The sequence below is a fragment of the Centroberyx gerrardi genome, chromosome 11 (assembly GCF_048128805.1).
Source record: "Centroberyx gerrardi isolate f3 chromosome 11, fCenGer3.hap1.cur.20231027, whole genome shotgun sequence".
NCBI classification, from domain to species: domain Eukaryota; kingdom Metazoa; phylum Chordata; class Actinopteri; order Beryciformes; family Berycidae; genus Centroberyx; species Centroberyx gerrardi.
The window spans coordinates 17,119,614-17,136,288 of NC_136007.1; the positions used below are offsets into that span (position 1 = coordinate 17,119,614).

Here is a 16,675-nt window from a genome sequence, read left to right on the forward strand (position 1 = left end):
TACCAGAATGATAATAACAACCATAGTCACTTTAACCAAGAAAATCTATTTGCAGACAACATTGTTGAAATATTTTGTTATGTCTTATGGTGGTTGTTTGTTTTCTACAAAAAACAAAAGTTTATAACTTTTTGCTCTATTTCACGTTTTCTCTTTGCTTCCCTCAAATTTAAACAGCTACAAGAAAGTCCACATTTGCATGATTAATAAGTTACATTTTTTATACATACACACATACAGAAGGGAGCTTGGAAGTTGCTTGGCACATTCTCATGCTTGACCAACCTCCTACAATCTAAATAACTATACAAGACACAGTAAAACAGGTCTTCTCATACCACGTCTCCCTGTAAGTCATGAGGCTTCAGCATGTACAGTAGATGAAACAGCCTGCATGGCCACAATTACACTCGTCTGCATAATCATCCTGCAAAAGAGGGCATACACAACCCAATGCACTAAGTAACATGGAACAGTTCAGCTGTACATATCTTCACATATCGATAAAGTTTAGATTCATAATTTAATCTGAATATACTGTATCTTAATATGCTGGTACCAGGTATTCACAGTGACTCTAAAATAAAATTACAAGAGGAAGTTAAAGAGTGTATACAAGAAACAAGGGCGTTGAGAGTCTGGGCGACTGGCGAACGTTTGGCATCCCTTTCATCGGAGATTGGAGTTCAAAGTTGGGAGTTTTTAGTCTTGTGTGTGTGATTGAGTCAGTTCCATTGATTTGATTTGATTCAGGAGAGCTGCCTGGGCGTTAGTTGGCACTGGCGTCGCAGTCCGGCAGGAGAAGCAGCCCCTCGCCTCTGAACACACATCGTTATTGGCGCCGTCAGCAGTGGACATGAAGGTGAGGTAAGGTGGTGTGAGGGGATGAGATCAAATCCACTTTCTTATTTCAAGCAAGACACAACCTGGAGCAGGCTAAATAAAGTATGTGCCCTGTCCAATGCTGATTTTACAACAAAAAAAAAAAAGTGCAAGAACAACACAGAAACACACAGAAACACACAATAGGGTGGAATGGTAAGCCCTCACCTATTGTCCTTAACGCTACCACTCATAAGCCATACTAAACAATTACCCAAAATAGTCACTGTAGACATCCGCCGAACACAAAACATATTTAAATACAATAGTCTGTATTTCGCTATTCGTTTAAGGTGTTTTACTCAGACACCTAAAGCTATTTTGCCAGCTGAAAGAAAAGCTGCCTATTGGCATTTTGTGGTTCAGGCCAGCAGGAGGAGTACTTCTACAGTATGGCTGCTACAATAGTGAGGTTAGAAGAAAACGGCTACAGGCAATCATGGAAGGAAGCTGAAGCAGTTCTTTCCTGTCATTGTCTGTGTCTTCAGGAGAGGTATGACCCTTTCAGCATCCCTTCAATACTCTGAATGAAACACTTGCAAGAGGAACGAGGCGCTCCGTTCATTTTTTCACATTTCCCTTTCAGTCATTTCTTTCAGTGATTTTCCAGTTTGCATCTCTGTCAGTTATGGGGGCTGTGAAATCCTCTCTCCCTCTCTTAAACTGAGTCCACAATTTCTTAAATACAGTACTACTGAGAAGTGAAGAGGGCAGAGGATGATGTCCCTACATACAGTAACAGACCCTCCTGTGAGGCTAGTCAGTCAGCATCATTACATCTTTTGAAGTAGAAGGCTGCCTACAGGCTTGTCATTGTCGTTTTCCCTTTTTCTTTTTGTGTTTTATTCCAAGGCCTTCCACACTAACGGTGCAAGGCAGAACCATACTCAGAACATTGCAACTACGGGTTTGGCAGAGAGGATAGGGATACTACTGTTCACATACATTATAGGTGAAATATATACACTTTTGGTCATTTCAAATAAGACACCACCAAACATGCTATACAGTGTCTCTCAATCTTAATTGCCACGTTTTATGCAAGTGCTATTCAGCCCGACTTGTCAAGTATTTGAAGCAAGGTAGGAGATGCACACATATGCACGCAGGCACGCGCGTGCGCACACACTCACACACACTCTCACACACGCAGGCACACATACTGTACACACACACACACACACACACACACACACACACACAAAGAAGCACTCTGAGCATAGCACACCAACACGGCAGCCTGAGTGCTGCGCATTGGTCAGTCTGCGAAGGTCGTGTGATGTTGAAAAAGTCTGTCATGGTTCTTCTGTGAGTTGATTTGCATACTCCTTCACCAACAGGCAGGTCCAGGATTCAGTATAGAGGCTGTGATAATACACAGATTGTAGAGGACATGGGCGTGTGTGTCCGACTGTTTGCATTTGAAACGACGACTGCAAATTCATTTGTACAAAATACTGTAAGTGTACTGAGTGTGCAATGAGATTATGTGTTTTGCATGTTTATGTTCGTGTGTGTGTCTGTGTGTGTATGAGCGTGTGCGTGTGTGTGTGTGTGTGTGCTGTGAAGAAGCTAACAGGGCTTGTTGACGTTGCACAGCAGCTCAGTGACTTTGATGAGGCGGGCCACGGTGCTCTGGGACTCCTCCTGCAGCCGCTGGTTGTTCTGCCTGAGGCTCTGCACCTCGGCCTGCAGCACCGCCTTGTCCTCTTTCTCCTGGAGATATTAGCACAAAACAAAAGAAGAGTGAGGGGTAAAGTGTGGTATAAGTAAAGCTTTAAGTAGGCGAGCTAGCGGCTGCACATCGACACGGGGGTTTGAAATAAAACGGCACACACACTGTAGAGCGGCACACCAGACTGCAGTGGGGAAGAATAAAGCACACAATGCAGAACTTAACAGAACAGAAAACCTACTATGTCACTGGGTGGAATAATGATATTTTTCATTCATATGTAGAGCTATGGACAGTAGGCATGGACACAGTCTCTGACATGTAGATGAGAAATATACAAGACAGCCATCTATTGGAATTGAACTACTACATATGCTCATTTAACTAAAATGGCAGCTCTAAGTTTTGTATTTGCTGGTTTACAGCATGGGGAGACAGTCATGTTTAACAATATGAATGGTCTAAGGTCATAGGAAAGTCATGCACTGAGCTTTGTAAGTATTTGGAATGAAACACATAGTTTGATGCTTTGTCTCTATACTCTAAACTAAGTAAGTAAGTAACTAACTAACTTTGGATTAGAAATGACACATTGTCTGAGGTTAAAGGTCAAATTGGCTGCTTTACATTGAGGGCATATTCAGACATGCTGAGTAAACAGTTAAAGAACTACAGTCCTTTTGTACATGGTCCGGCCATGTCAGGATACCAAAAGTATTTGGACAGAATAAGATTGTATTCGAGAGAGTAGTCATTTTTAATATTTGAAGATTCCTCATATATAATGACTTATACAGTAAATGTAACCCCTATAAGATAAGATAAGATAAGATAAGATAAGATAAGATAAGATAAGATAAGATAAGATAAGATAAGAAAAGAAAAGAAAAGAAAAGAAAAAATCAAATAGTAATAGGATACAGCAAAGAAAAGATATATATATATAATATAAACAAGAATATAGCAAATGGGGGTTAAATTAATATATGCAACCGACAGTTTCAACATTGGAACATATTCAGAAATGTATAGATGAAAGTATGAAAAGGTGTGGATTACAGCATTAAGGAGGGTGTCGACAATAGCAGCAGGTAGTAGCAATAGAGCTTACTGCAACAAAGAAAAAATGAATGAAAATTATGTATGATATTAGAATAGAACAAAAATCAGAAATATGTTCAGTATGAAACAAGTGCAAAATTATAAGAATTTCAGCATATATGAAATATTTATCAAATAACAGATTATCGAATCTGTATCCATAACTCCCCATGCTATAAACTAGCAAACTGATGCCTTTAATCTTATTAGTCTCAGCCTTTTTGCATGTCAGTGTGTCTCTGTAACGATTCAGCTGTGACTACACTTGACTTGAAATGGGTGCATGCATGGGAGGATTTGTACAAGTAAACAAGAGTCCGCAGCAGCAATCCAGCTACTAATCATCATGCTCCAGCTACAAGGCTTCAAGATAACCACAACCAACTTAAATAGTTTCTTCTAACTACTGATTTTCCCACAGAGCTCAATGAAAACATTAATACAGAGAAATGGCAACTACCTTTTGTAGGTCATCTTGCAGCCTCTTCAGCATGGCCTCCAGCTGAGATACCTTCTCCTCTAGGTGGCCTGGAGAGTCACTGCAAAGGAATTATGCAGTGACACTTAGTCAAAAGTCATTTGAGGTTTTCTATAGGTTTGGTGGCTAGATGATTTGGTTTCCAATTTGGCCACAAGTGCATTCATTTTTAGCATGCGTGGTCCCAGTGGGAACTGAAGCCCTAACGCTGGCAAAAAAGTCTTTTGAAAAATCACCAAGATGAAGTTCTACATTTTTTTGAAGACTCTTCACTGGTGTCAGCTGTCTTTTCTAGCAAGGTTTTGGCCCACTTATTCCTTTTGTAAAAAAGTTGATGAAGTCAGTTCAACTCTCTCCTCGGGTGATTATACCTTCCTTCATCTAATATAAGAGCGCACTTTTCAATTTGCTTGATTGGTGGTGGATCCATCTGTAATGCTGTCAGGCTCAGAGACAGGCCTTGAGAGAAAGATACAGTCCCTGCTGACAATAATGAAACCTGTAATACTTAGAGTTCAATTTCATTGCTATTGCTGACAAGCACATCAATTCTGAGTGACCATAGTCGTCCCATGATGCCTTTCTTCTCTGATGTCAGCAGTGTTATCCGTGTTGACTGCACACCCCATAAAGCAACGCACAGCTCGTCTTCCAATGACTCGAAAAGCATGACAATGTAATTAGGGAACAACGTGGCATCTTCATCAAAATATATGGACCCAATTGTGTATATTTAAGTTTAATGATTAATGATGGTCATATATTTTATCCAATTTGGCTGCTTTAAAGATCATTTGTGCATGTCAGTCCAGTGGTGCTACGTACCAAGTTATGCGCAGACTTTCCAGTTAAATACGGAAAAGCCTTAGCGAGCGAAATAACTGTTTTGAGTTATTGAGGACAGAAATTAAAATCTTTAAACAAGTTGGCAATTTTTTATTTGTTTGCCATTATGATGGCAAGAGTTGTGCCCATGTATATGAGCTAATCCGAGTTCTTCTCTTCATCACAGATTTCAGCAGGCATCTGCTAGCAGAAAAACAATGTACATGTGAATATGAATGATCATAATCAACTACTGGTCACATTTCTACTACAATAAACACATGCTGAAGTTATAATTAGATCCTTACACAATTTTTATCTTGACCATAAGAAACATTTCTTTTCATCACATGTTAAGACTATTCTTGCGATGAGTTAATGTCACAAACAGACACTAACCAGTGGTGATTAACTCAAAATACTACTGTTTTTTTTTTTGTTTTTTTTTAGTAAGCATTTAACTTGCTAGATGGATCCATCCATCATGGGATGATCTAAGAAACTTAATGTTGAAATATTAATCATGGACTGTAGGAACACTTAAGACGATAACCTGAACATTTCTGTGGGTTTTATGTGTTATGAGAGCAATGAGGGAATCAATGAGCAAGAAGGAATGTGAAAGACAGACAAGAGCGACGGGGAGTAAGTTGTAGGGAAAGATACCACGACAGTGAGTCAGACACTGTGTGCATGTATAGATGCATATGTGCACATATGCGTGTCACTGAGTCACTGAGGGCTGCATAAGGGAGACAGAGAGAGAAAAGCCGTCACACTGACTCAAACAGACGGGTATTGTGCGTAGAGTCTAAATAATAGGGAAGAGAATAAAGGAGTTGCTGAGTTTGAGAGTTGAGTGAAGGGATGTGTGAGATGATTCAGACAGAAAACCACGGGGGTAACTATACTCCTGACACACTGAATGGTCTAGTTGATCCAGCCTCAGTCTATATTATGTGGCTAAGTACGTATGTACCGTGTGGCAACCCACCTGTCTTTCATGTCTTTCAGCTTGCCGTCTGTCTGGTCAGCTCCTGCTTGGGAGCCGTCTGCGGCTTTGCGGTCTGTGATAAAGACACATCATCCAAATTACTGCTTTACCAGCTAAAACAGCCATACTTACAATACAACCAAAGGAAAGGATGAGAGAGGCAAAGAAGAGATATTTAAACTCCACTCCAATATAAAATATAGAGTAATCCAGAGAGTCCTGCCACAATGAGTCCTGACAGCGGTCCTCCATCCCTCCATCTACTCAATACTCATCTCTGTATTTAACTCAGAGATAGAAAATAGATCCTATTATTTATTCATTTACTTTTACTTGGGCATAATTTCACATATACACTACCAGTCAAAAGTTTGGACACACCTGGTTGAATGTACTATGTTTTTCATTATCTTGAAGCCATTTGGATCTAAAGGCTTATGCTTAAATGCTTGAAATCTGTTTTGTAGACAAATATAAATAGTGAAGTTGATGCCTAATGTATGAATTTCTTTCCAAGGCCTTTGCCTTTCCATTAAGGCAAAGGGAGGCTACTTTAAAGAATCTAAAATATAAGATAGTCACTACATTTGGTCACTGCATAATTCCATTTGTGTTATTTCATAGTTTTGATGTCTTTACTATTATTCTAAAATGTGAAAAATAGTAAAAAATAAAGACAAATTTGTGTGTCCAAACTTTTGACTGGTAGTGTATATGTAATTGATTCATTTTGTTCTCAAGGGGGCTTCCGGGACAGGTTGCCAGTCCACCACAGGTCGAACATAGATACACAGACACACCTTTGGACAATTTAGAGTCTCCAATCCACCTGACTCGCATGTCTTTGGACTGTGTGAGGAAACCCACAGGAACACAGGCAGAACATGCAAAGTCGAACCCGGGTCCTTCTTGCTGTGAGGCGATTGTGCGAACCACTGAGCCACTGTGCTGCCCTATTTTACATTATATTATACGTACATATGAGTGAGGTCTATAAGTAAAGAGGTCTCACCCTCTCGTGACAAAGCCTCCAGGATACTGCGGCAGGCTGTGGCCAGATCAGCGATGGACTGCCACTCCTCTTCAGAAGAATCTGTCGTCTCTGAAAGAACTGAGAGAGAAGAAAGAGAGAGAGAAGGGAACGGCCGGGATTTAACTTGGTTTCATAAAAAATGATGTAGCAGCAAATGAGTTTAATGTACTTGGGACAGCAACACAGTGGGGAATGCAGACTTTATGAGCAGCCAAATTCATTCTCTCATAATGTGCTGGTTCAACAGTAACAAAGAGCCGCCACTGGGGGATGCTGCTGTTATAATGGTGGTCAGATTCAGGGACAAAGTCACAGAAGACACAGGGACGAGGAGAAGAGTTGCCTTTGAAAATGTCTCTTTATGGATGCAGAGTGCCTGCAGGTTTCGCTAAGTTACATTTCTGACTTTTTAAGATCTTTTTGACACCAGTAAGGATGGAATTTAAGACCAATTTCACCATTAAAATTAAAGGGAAACGATGACAGTAGACAGAAGTGAATAAGCTATAGGATTTCTCACTAGGACACAAGTAGCAGGTGGGAAATCATCTTATAAATTGAGCCGTGTTGACTTTTACACCTTTTTGGTGCGTTGTTGTGGTTATTGTATAATTTTTGTTTGAATATTGTTTAGTTTAATGACTGTAACCCCCTGTAAAAATGGAATTTGCTCATAAAAAAGAAAGTAGTGCACAAAAAAAACAAGCTAAATATTATCCGAATAACCCAATGTTGGTTTAATTTTTGGTAAAACAAAAATACCTGCTAATTGCTTAATAATTTTAAGGTCTTGGAAATTCTATGTAAGACTGAAAGGCGATGATTTTCCACCATGTAAGACCCCTCAAGGCCTTGAACTTTATAATTTAGTTGAAGGGGATGTGACACATTTTCTGAGACATCCTGTGAATGAATGTAAGATAAAACAATCAGAGGCATCGGGGGCCGCCCCCTCAAAAAGCAGAAGAATTTGATGAGACGATGAGTGAGCGTGCTCTTATGGCGGTTAGATGATGAGTCCCATCGTCTCAGCAGAGAGGGAGCAGATGGCGTAAGAGGGGCTCCTTGATTTGGGGCTGCCTAAAACTCCACCCCTCCCACCACCCATCTGTCCCCCTTTTATCCTCGCCCTGGTAGGGGGTGGCAGCAGAGCAGGGGTGATATTAGATTGGTGGAATAGGGGGCAGCGGAGATGAAAGAAGCGGGACAAAGGGGATGCGAGGGAGGGCAAAGGGAGGATAATGAGGAGAGGGGTTTAACGGAGAAAGGATCTGGAAGCTAAAAAGGGATTTTGAGGCTCAAATAAGGCAGAGACAATTTACAAACACTTGTAATTGTTCCATTTCGGCATCGTTGGAGCGGCTGCATCAGCTGTTCTGGGGCACAAAGTCTGCTAAAGGAGATTTTGTTTTGAGTCCATGAGGGGTCATAATATCCCGGCCTGCTCTTTGTTCTCTTGACTATCCTCTTACAGTTTCATTTCTTTTGTAAGGGTGTGTGCTGCTGCCGTTTCTCTTGTTAAAGGATACACCTTTGACTGCTGGAATAATCCATATTGAACTGTTGTATATTGTGTATATTTTTAAAAATGCTTTTCACTGCACTGTGAAAAACATCCATCTTGACAAGTCATATAGTCTCATATTCAGCCTTCAAATCTTATTTTTCTTAAAACGAGAAAAATTCTGCCAATGGGGTGAGATCACTCCACTTCCAATGCAGTTTCACTTTCAGGAATTTTCTAGAAATGAGAGTCAGTATCTTGAAACAAGTCAGAATAAGGCAGATCACAGCACTACTACCAAGAAAATGACTTGACTTGATTCTACAAAATTCTTGAAACAAGTTAATTTGCATTGGAAACAAGTGAAATTATCTAACCCCATTGGCAGATGTCATCACTTGTCACTACTAATAAAAATAAATCAGAGAGAATAGGGGAGTACTTACTCTTGGTGATGGAGTTATGAAGGCTTAGGGCCCGTGAATTTCTTTCTGCTCGGTCTAAACAGGACAACCGGGAAGAGGACAGAGGGGAGTCGCTCGCCGAGGCTTTCTCCTCGCCAAACTCGGCCCCCAAGAACTAGAAAGACACAGAGAGAGACAGAGGGGAAGCACAACGCTGTCAGAGAGGTGAAGGACCGTTGGGGAGAAACCACTCAGATGTCCTCCATTCGCCTCCGTTTGTCACCTGCTCGTCCTCCAGGGGCACCTTGGGTTTGACGGCCAGGATGAGATCAGGTGTGGCGTCCCTCAGTTCCCCGGGGTTTTCGTAGATGTGTTGCTCCAACTTCAGCCCCACGTTGTCGTACACGTGCCTGTCAGCCAGGGAGGGATAGATGGAGGGGGGGGAATACAAAGCAAATCTGCCGTTGATGCTTCGTGACATTTTTTTTTATCCAATCCAGAGGTCAAAACAGGAACTGGAGCACTTAGTCAAGTAATCTCCAGGATTGCTTAGATTTGGCCTGATTGAAGTTTGCTATTCTGCGCTCACAAAAACATCCATGAGAACAACAAATCTGACGCAGTTCAGTCAAATAATTCAGATCTACTTTGCTTGAACCTAAAATAAAAATCAGCCAAATTCATCTTGGTGTGCAGCAGAGTTCCTCATGAATATTTACTCTATGCACTATTTCCTCCTCTTGAAGTGGGTTTTTTGCAGTTCTTGGTGCTACACATATCAGTGCACTTATATTATTTTGCAAAGCAGATACATTTGGGTGTAATACATGTCCTACTGCGTTTGCGTATGTGTTTTCTATTGTTTACAACTCTCTGTCTTTTTTTAAGCATCTTCTCCATATTGGAGTTTGGTAGCTGGAAGTCTTTCTCTGTGAAGAACAGGTGGCATCTCAGATCATTGGCTGTCAGTGTAAAGGCTTTAGGTGTATACAGAAGGCAACCAGAGACCACCAAAAAAACCTCAACAGGATGAGGAAATGATGTAAAAAGTAGATAATAATGTAGGAAATTGTTTAATTGAACCAATTGTGCTTTCTTGTTTTGTTTCTTGTCATGTATTATAGTCCTAAAAACACACCCCACCCACTCCAAAATATCCCTGTTGGGTGAAATCCTCATATCTCCAAAATGTCAACTTTTCAGAAATTAAGAAAAACAGCCTTGTTTATACATTGACAACCATGCATTTTTGAGTTTATCTACTTGGTTTTGATAAAGGTTTCACAAACACAAGGGTCATAGAATTTCTCAACCCATAGAGGAGCATGTGATCCTTCAACTGAAATTAAAACATGAAAATCACCCAAATTTAGTTTTGAAGTTTTCACATGACAAAAATGATACGTGTAAGCTCCATAAGTATTTGAAGAGTGACACATTGCTCGATGTCCTGTCTCTACACTCGATTCTTTTGCTTTGGAGGAAAAGTGACACACTGACTATGAGATTAAATTGCAGTCTGTCAGCTGCAATTTGGGGATATTTTCAGCCATGTTGGATGAATAGTTAAAGAGCTATAGCGCTTTTAGCTCATGGTGTACCCATTTCAGGGTTCCAGAAGTATTTGGATGGATTATAATATCTAGCAAAGCTGTATTTCTTGACATCCATTTCTCAAAATGGACGTCATGAATGGACAGAGGCATGTGTAACAGTCGGAGGGACACATACCCATCACATGCGTCCCTGAAGGGGGGCTCTCTCTCCAGAGAGAAGCTGCGTGTGAGCTGGGAAGGGTTACACTCCTGCATCGGGTTGGCGGGGTGGTCCTGCAGAGAAGTGGCCCGTAACAAAGGTAGGCTGGGTGGGGAGAGGAGTGAGCTCTGACCCCTCTCACTCTGCCCTTTTTCAGACGGCTGGTCCTCGCCCTCTCCCCCCTCCACCTGCACCTCCGTCACATCGGCCTCGTCGACTTCGCCCGGCGTCTGCTCGTCCTCCTGCATCTCCTCCTCCTCCTTCTCGTCCAGCACCCAGGCCTCTCCAGACTGGCCCTCGCCCGGCTTACACTCCGCATCCTTGATGGCTTTCTGGTACAGCTCCGAGAAACTCCTGCAGAACATAAAACGTCAATATACTCATTAGGAAGAAACCAGTCAAGCTTCCCTTTTCCATCCAGTGTGTTATCATTGCACCGTTGAGTCATACAGCCTTCTAGAGAAGAAACGGAGCAATGCAGATGAGATGGAAATAAAAGCGCTATATTTGTCTTAGCATCCACTGTATTCCTTTGAAATCCAAGAGCCACCACTACCAAAAAATATGACAACTTTGTGACAATCCGCGCTTTGTTGTCGCAGAACAAGCATGTCAGGGCTAAAATAAAAATACACAAGGGAGTTCTCTGAGGATGTTTCTGCCACCAGCTTTGAAATGTTGCAGACGTGTCCGGTTCAATATTGGTTTTATTTCAACAGTTCTGTCTACACCAGGATCCAGCTTTTTTTGGTCCATCTCACTGACATAGCGGAATGGAAAGGCTGCTGGTAATAGCCAGTACCTGCGCCAGTGTGATTAAGGGTTATTAGAGGGATTGATTGGTTGTTGGCCAGCTGGTGTGACACGGACTGCAGCCCATCATAAACAATAGAGTGAGCTGTGACCCCAGAATGGCACCTCCCTTGTTTTCTGAAATAATTTGCTCCACAAACCCCTCCCCCTTATCTCCTGTTAACCTCTCTCTCACCCCCTCATCGGCATCACTCTTCACCTTCCGCAGCCTGCTGTTTCCCATGAGCCTCTTTTCCACTCTTTCTTGTCTGTTCTCCCCCTCAAGCCTGATGACCTGACCCTCCCCTCATTAGCGTTCTCCACTATCTCCCACCACCCCTTCCTCTTTCCACCAATCCGCCCCCCTCTTCCTGACCTGCGAGGCTTGCCGTTCTCGTCCGGTGGGATGACAGTGATGTGGATCTTGTGCGCGGTGCGAAGCAGCCTGGTCCTCTCGTCCGGACCCAGGTGGACCAGGGAGTGGCCGCACAGCCGCACCACTCGAGCCCACAGCTGCAGACCTCCGCTCTCGGCGTAGCAGAACCGCTGCAGCTCGGTCACGAAGCCCTCCTCGCTCATCAGGAAGCCAGGCTGGCCCACTCCGTCGCGCAGGGGGGTGACCTCCAGCGCCTCGCAGCCCCGGGTCACCAACTACGGATGAGAAGGTGAAAGACAGAAATCAGAGATGTAAAACAGCCATTGCAAAACAGTCATATGGGTTAATTTCAAACCAGCAGTGAAAGAAAGTGTCCCACCTCAAGTCTCTGCACCACCTCTCGTATATCCTCCGCCTGGCTCTCCATCACACTGATTGACACCGACTCCCCGCGCTCGTAGAAGATATCCAAGCATGGCCCACCCTCCTTAGTCTCTGTTATCGCCTTCCAGCCGATGACATCGCGGCAGGAGCAGTTAAACACCACCCTCCGCGTGTACCTCTCGATCAGCACCACCGATTCGGCCGACACCCCGAGGAGACAGGGGAACCGGTGCTCTCCCGTCTCCCCTTCATCTCCGCTGTTGACCATCACGGCCCACACCAGCGCCCCGGCGCTGTGCAGCTCGGCTCCTTTGGCGCCCTTCAGCTTGTCTTTGCGCTTGCCTCCCAGGGAGAGCAGGGGGAACTTGGTGGAGGAGTCGATGGGCGTGGTGGTGACATAGTTTTCGGCCAGGTCCTTCAGGTACTCCTGCCGCGTGCGGGTGGCCATGGAACGGAACTTCTCGGACTTCTCCGCGGCGTTCTCGGCGTTCACCGCCTTGGCCAGCAGGAAGTCTCTGAAGGCAGGCGAGCGAGGGAATCGGGCGCCCTTAGGGAACAGCGGGCCGAATAGTGGGATGTCTTTAGAGCGGGTGACAGCCACCCTGAGAGAGAAAGCGATAAAGAGGACCAAGAGAGTAAGAGAGAGGGTTCAGCTGAAACATTCAATCTATGTCTTGTTTTCAGTGGCCGCTGTGTAAAAGTCTCTACAGAATTACAAACACGCTGGCTTTGCTGTGGTAGTTGAACAGATCAGTTTTGCAAGTTTCCTCCCAAGTTGCCCCACAATTTCTATGATGTAAGCTGTTTACATAACAATACCTGCCTATACTGTAATTACATTAACTTGCATGGATATCACAAGTGATAAGTAAAAATGTCAGTGTCAACTATGACCTCCAGTTGGTGATCGTCATAAGGCAAACAACCAACAATATAAACAAAAATCAATTATATCTTCAGAAAATTATTCTTTTTTCTTCTTTTTCCTTAAAGGTCCTATCATTTTATAACTTACTTTAGTTTGATACTACTTTATGATGTATAGGCTTACTATGAATCCATGTCACAAAGATTTGTCAGCCTAAAAAGGAGGGTAAACTCTATTCTGCAAATAAAAAACAGGATAAAAAGAGTTTGGATGGGTTCACCCTCCACTACATCTCTGGGTATCAATAACAGTATTTCATAGAGGTTGTAACATATGGGATCAAACCAGACCTGTAATAGGTGTTGTCAGTGCAGGGCTCATGAACCTGAACGATGATGAAGACATGTTGGAAATGGGAGCGGATGGACTTTGGAGTGAAGGGCAAAGCACCTGGCTCCTGGAACACGATAGTCACGATGTCGTTCCCAATGTGTCGCTTCCTCAGCAACTGATGAGAGAGGGAGAGAGAGAGAGAGAGAGAGAGAGAGAGAGAGAGGGAGAGAGATAGAGGGAGAGAGAGAGAGAGAGAGAGAGAGAGAGAGATAGACCCATTAAACAAGCAGACCAAGGTCATTGCAGCAAACTAAAAGAAGAGGAAAAGTAGGTGTTAAAAAACATTGCCGTAGGTATAAGCCATCTGAAATAAAAAGAGATTAAAACTGAACTAAAACCATCTTGTCTACTTGTAAAACTAAAGAATTTTTGGTTTTTTTTTACTGAACACTAACTACGCCACAAGGTATTTTGAGCTAAATGGTCTGAATGCAGATTGCTGTTGAGTCAGCTAGTGCATTTCAATTGAAACCAAGTGGCCCCAACTTTATGTTAATTGAGGATGTATTGAAAAAATTATGTAAATACACTTTAAAAGGAATTCATGATTTATTGTTTGTATTAAACAATACCTGTATTACCTTTACAAATACCATCCCTACCAAAAATACTAAAACTAGAGCTGAATCTAAAACCTAAACTGAAACAAAATATTTGTAATATTTGTAACTAAAGCAACCAAACCAACCACACTGAAAACTCAACCCTGAAAATCCCGCAGCAGACAGGTCCTGCATTACTATGTTCTGGTTATCTGACCTTCTAATCATCACTGGTATTTGGTGTCCAGTCTTATTCCAAGTCACACCAAACAGGCTTATACTGTCCGTCCTCCTCCCAGCCGACAGTGAATACCTTCAGAGTGGGAGCGAACACTGGGGGGCAGGATTTCTATGTCATGCTTATTGAGGAGTACAGAGGCATTTGCTAAAGAATTTACTAAAGCATGACAGTCTGAACAGATATGGGAAGTGTAGCTTTAACTGAGACTGGTGTATCTTTTTTTAAGAATGGCGGTAAGACATTTGAGGATATTTTCATTCTCTGAAGCCCAAGAGATGCACTTGGTTTGGGGAAGTGCTTCTATTCCATATTTAAGCCAATGAAAGACAGGGCAAATTAACCTTGTAATTATAGTAAATCATAAGTCATATCTAGTAAGTCATAATGGATAGCTGAAAGGCATGTATCTTGTTTACCTGTTGTGTGTTGTTGGCTGTGTAGGGCAGCATAGTGGACACATGAAACATAATCTCATAGTCCTGGTAGCGTGTGTAGAGGGAATGGGTCCCCGTTGAGTCCGCTGCATAAATCCAGGCACAAACACACACATGCACATGCAGACACACACACACACGCACACACACCCCACACAAAGAGACAGACACAGCAAAGGTTTACAAAAATCAAGCCAATGTCTCTGTGTGAAAGACAAGCTCAAAGTAGAAGAGGCAGGGTAAAATCTGTCACATCTGCTGCACTCTGCCGTTCATTAAAGAGAAAACAGCAGCTCCAAGATAATCAGCAGTGACTATGCTATTTTTCAAGCATTACTCAGATTACATGTTAGTAGATAGCAGTTATCTCAGGCTTTCAGTGGTGCACTGATGCCCTTCTGATAATGTTTTTGCGACAAGGTGAGATACAGCCAGTAGATCGTGGCGTCGGCGCATGTTTTCAGCTCACTCTTGTTGTCCAGCTGAGCTCGGTATTTCTCCCAGCCCTTCAGCCGCACACGCTCCCCGAGCAGATCCAGAAACTCTTCGAACGCTGGCCCAGAGCTCTCGTTGTTGTACATGTCTTCCTCTGAGCTCTGCCCAGCCCGGCAGTACATCACTCCCACCTTACGCTGGAAATTTAGCTACATTAGGAGACATAGAAACAGGGTGTTAATAATTATCATCATCATCATACTGTTATATTTACGTATTCATACCGTCTTTGTCTATAAACTCAAATTACAGAAAGTGCACAGTCCAGAAAGTATTTACTGTTGCAGATTTGAATGTCCTATCTAATGGAGCCTCCTGACCATTTGAAATCAAAGAACACAGGTAAAAGCTTGGAGAAATACATTCTTGTGATGAACTGATTTGATACATCTGCAGTACATATATCAGACTCTCAACTGTAATCTCCTTCAGCTCATTCCATATCAATCGAGTTGGTATCCGCAGCAACAGCCCTACTCACCCCCTGCTCATCCAGCTTCAGCAGCGTGTCCCGGACCTTGGGTGAGTTGGAGGCCAGGCGGAGGCAGTGCAGGTTCAGCTCGGGGATGATGAACTCCAGCAGCCTCTTGGGTGACAAGCCTCGAGGGGTTGTGTGGCGAGCGGCGGAGGGCACCGACTCCTCCATGATGGAGCCTCGCAGTGTCTTCAGCTGGGGAGAGTTCAGATGGTAAGCGCTTGGAAGCGTTCACATCCACTCACGTCCACTCATATATCAATGTTGTGTGTACTGAACAACAGAAAGGAAAGTGCAGACTTACCTCTGTAGTACGAAAGATGATTCTGTAATTGTACTGAGCTCCGCTGGATCCCTCTTTCTCCTCTCTACGGAAACTGATTGCCACTGGACCAAGACGATCATCTATGCCAAAGAAATTCTGATGTTCTGTAATAACAATATAGTCACATAATGTTAGAGTGTTGAATGGGCATAGACAAATAATCAAGATGAATTGCACACCAAAAACACACTCTGCAGTGTGGCACTCACCTTTCATGTAGAAATATTTGCGATAGTAGTGGGCTCCCAGATCTGCATGCTCTATAAAGTAGTTGCTCTTGCCTTGCTGTTGGACATGACTCTCCCTGGGCTCCTCCAGGACTGACACTGCATCGTTGGGGCTGCGGAGGCTCAACCAGAGGCCCCGTCTGCCCTGGGACCGACCCAGACCCACCCGCTCCTCGCCCCCCATCTCATTACGGAAGTGGGGACAGCTGAGTAAGAGCTCGTTATCATTGCCGTCACCTTCGTCCAGCAGCAGCGACTGCTCAGGGTCATCTGCGTTCACTCCGTTGCCCCCTCCGCCCTGCGCAGGTGAGGATGGGGTGACCTGGGACAGGGGGCGCAGCTGTGAGGCGGCTGAAGCCCCTGAGGTGATATTCTTTTTTCGTCCAATGCTGTCTCTGTTTGTGGCTGCCTCGGTGAGGTCAAACAGGATGCTCTGAACGTCGTAGTGGGCAAAGTTCCTTACCCAGGCTCC

At 43.4% G+C, this 16,675-nt stretch overlaps 1 protein-coding gene across 5 annotated transcripts in view; it reads right to left on the reverse strand.

Moving 5' to 3' along the window:
- Positions 1-203: 203 nt before the first annotated feature.
- The window catches only part of sipa1 (signal-induced proliferation-associated 1), a 36,153-nt gene continuing 19,681 nt past the window's right edge, over positions 204-16,675 (reverse strand). For 2 of the 5 annotated variants that reach the window (XM_071898112.2, XM_078286447.1), the window contains exons 2-16: positions 16,186-16,675; positions 15,956-16,080; positions 15,658-15,846; positions 15,151-15,325; positions 14,664-14,767; positions 13,422-13,579; positions 12,199-12,805; positions 11,820-12,094; positions 10,628-11,005; positions 9,180-9,306; positions 8,939-9,071; positions 6,968-7,066; positions 5,956-6,028; positions 4,119-4,197; positions 204-2,598 (exon numbers count right to left, since the gene is read on the reverse strand). The exon at positions 16,186-16,675 is cut by the window's right edge and continues 1,174 nt beyond it. In XM_071898112.2, the coding sequence (XP_071754213.1) occupies positions 2,455-2,598; positions 4,119-4,197; positions 5,956-6,028; positions 6,968-7,066; positions 8,939-9,071; positions 9,180-9,306; positions 10,628-11,005; positions 11,820-12,094; positions 12,199-12,805; positions 13,422-13,579; positions 14,664-14,767; positions 15,151-15,325; positions 15,658-15,846; positions 15,956-16,080; positions 16,186-16,675 (3,156 nt within the window). In that variant the 3' untranslated portion in view covers positions 204-2,454. The remainder of the gene's footprint in view (positions 2,599-4,118; positions 4,198-5,955; positions 6,029-6,967; positions 7,067-8,938; positions 9,072-9,179; positions 9,307-10,627; positions 11,006-11,819; positions 12,095-12,198; positions 12,806-13,421; positions 13,580-14,663; positions 14,768-15,150; positions 15,326-15,657; positions 15,847-15,955; positions 16,081-16,185) is intronic. The other 3 variants (XM_078286448.1, XR_013506841.1, XR_013506840.1) reach the window with 3 other exon arrangements.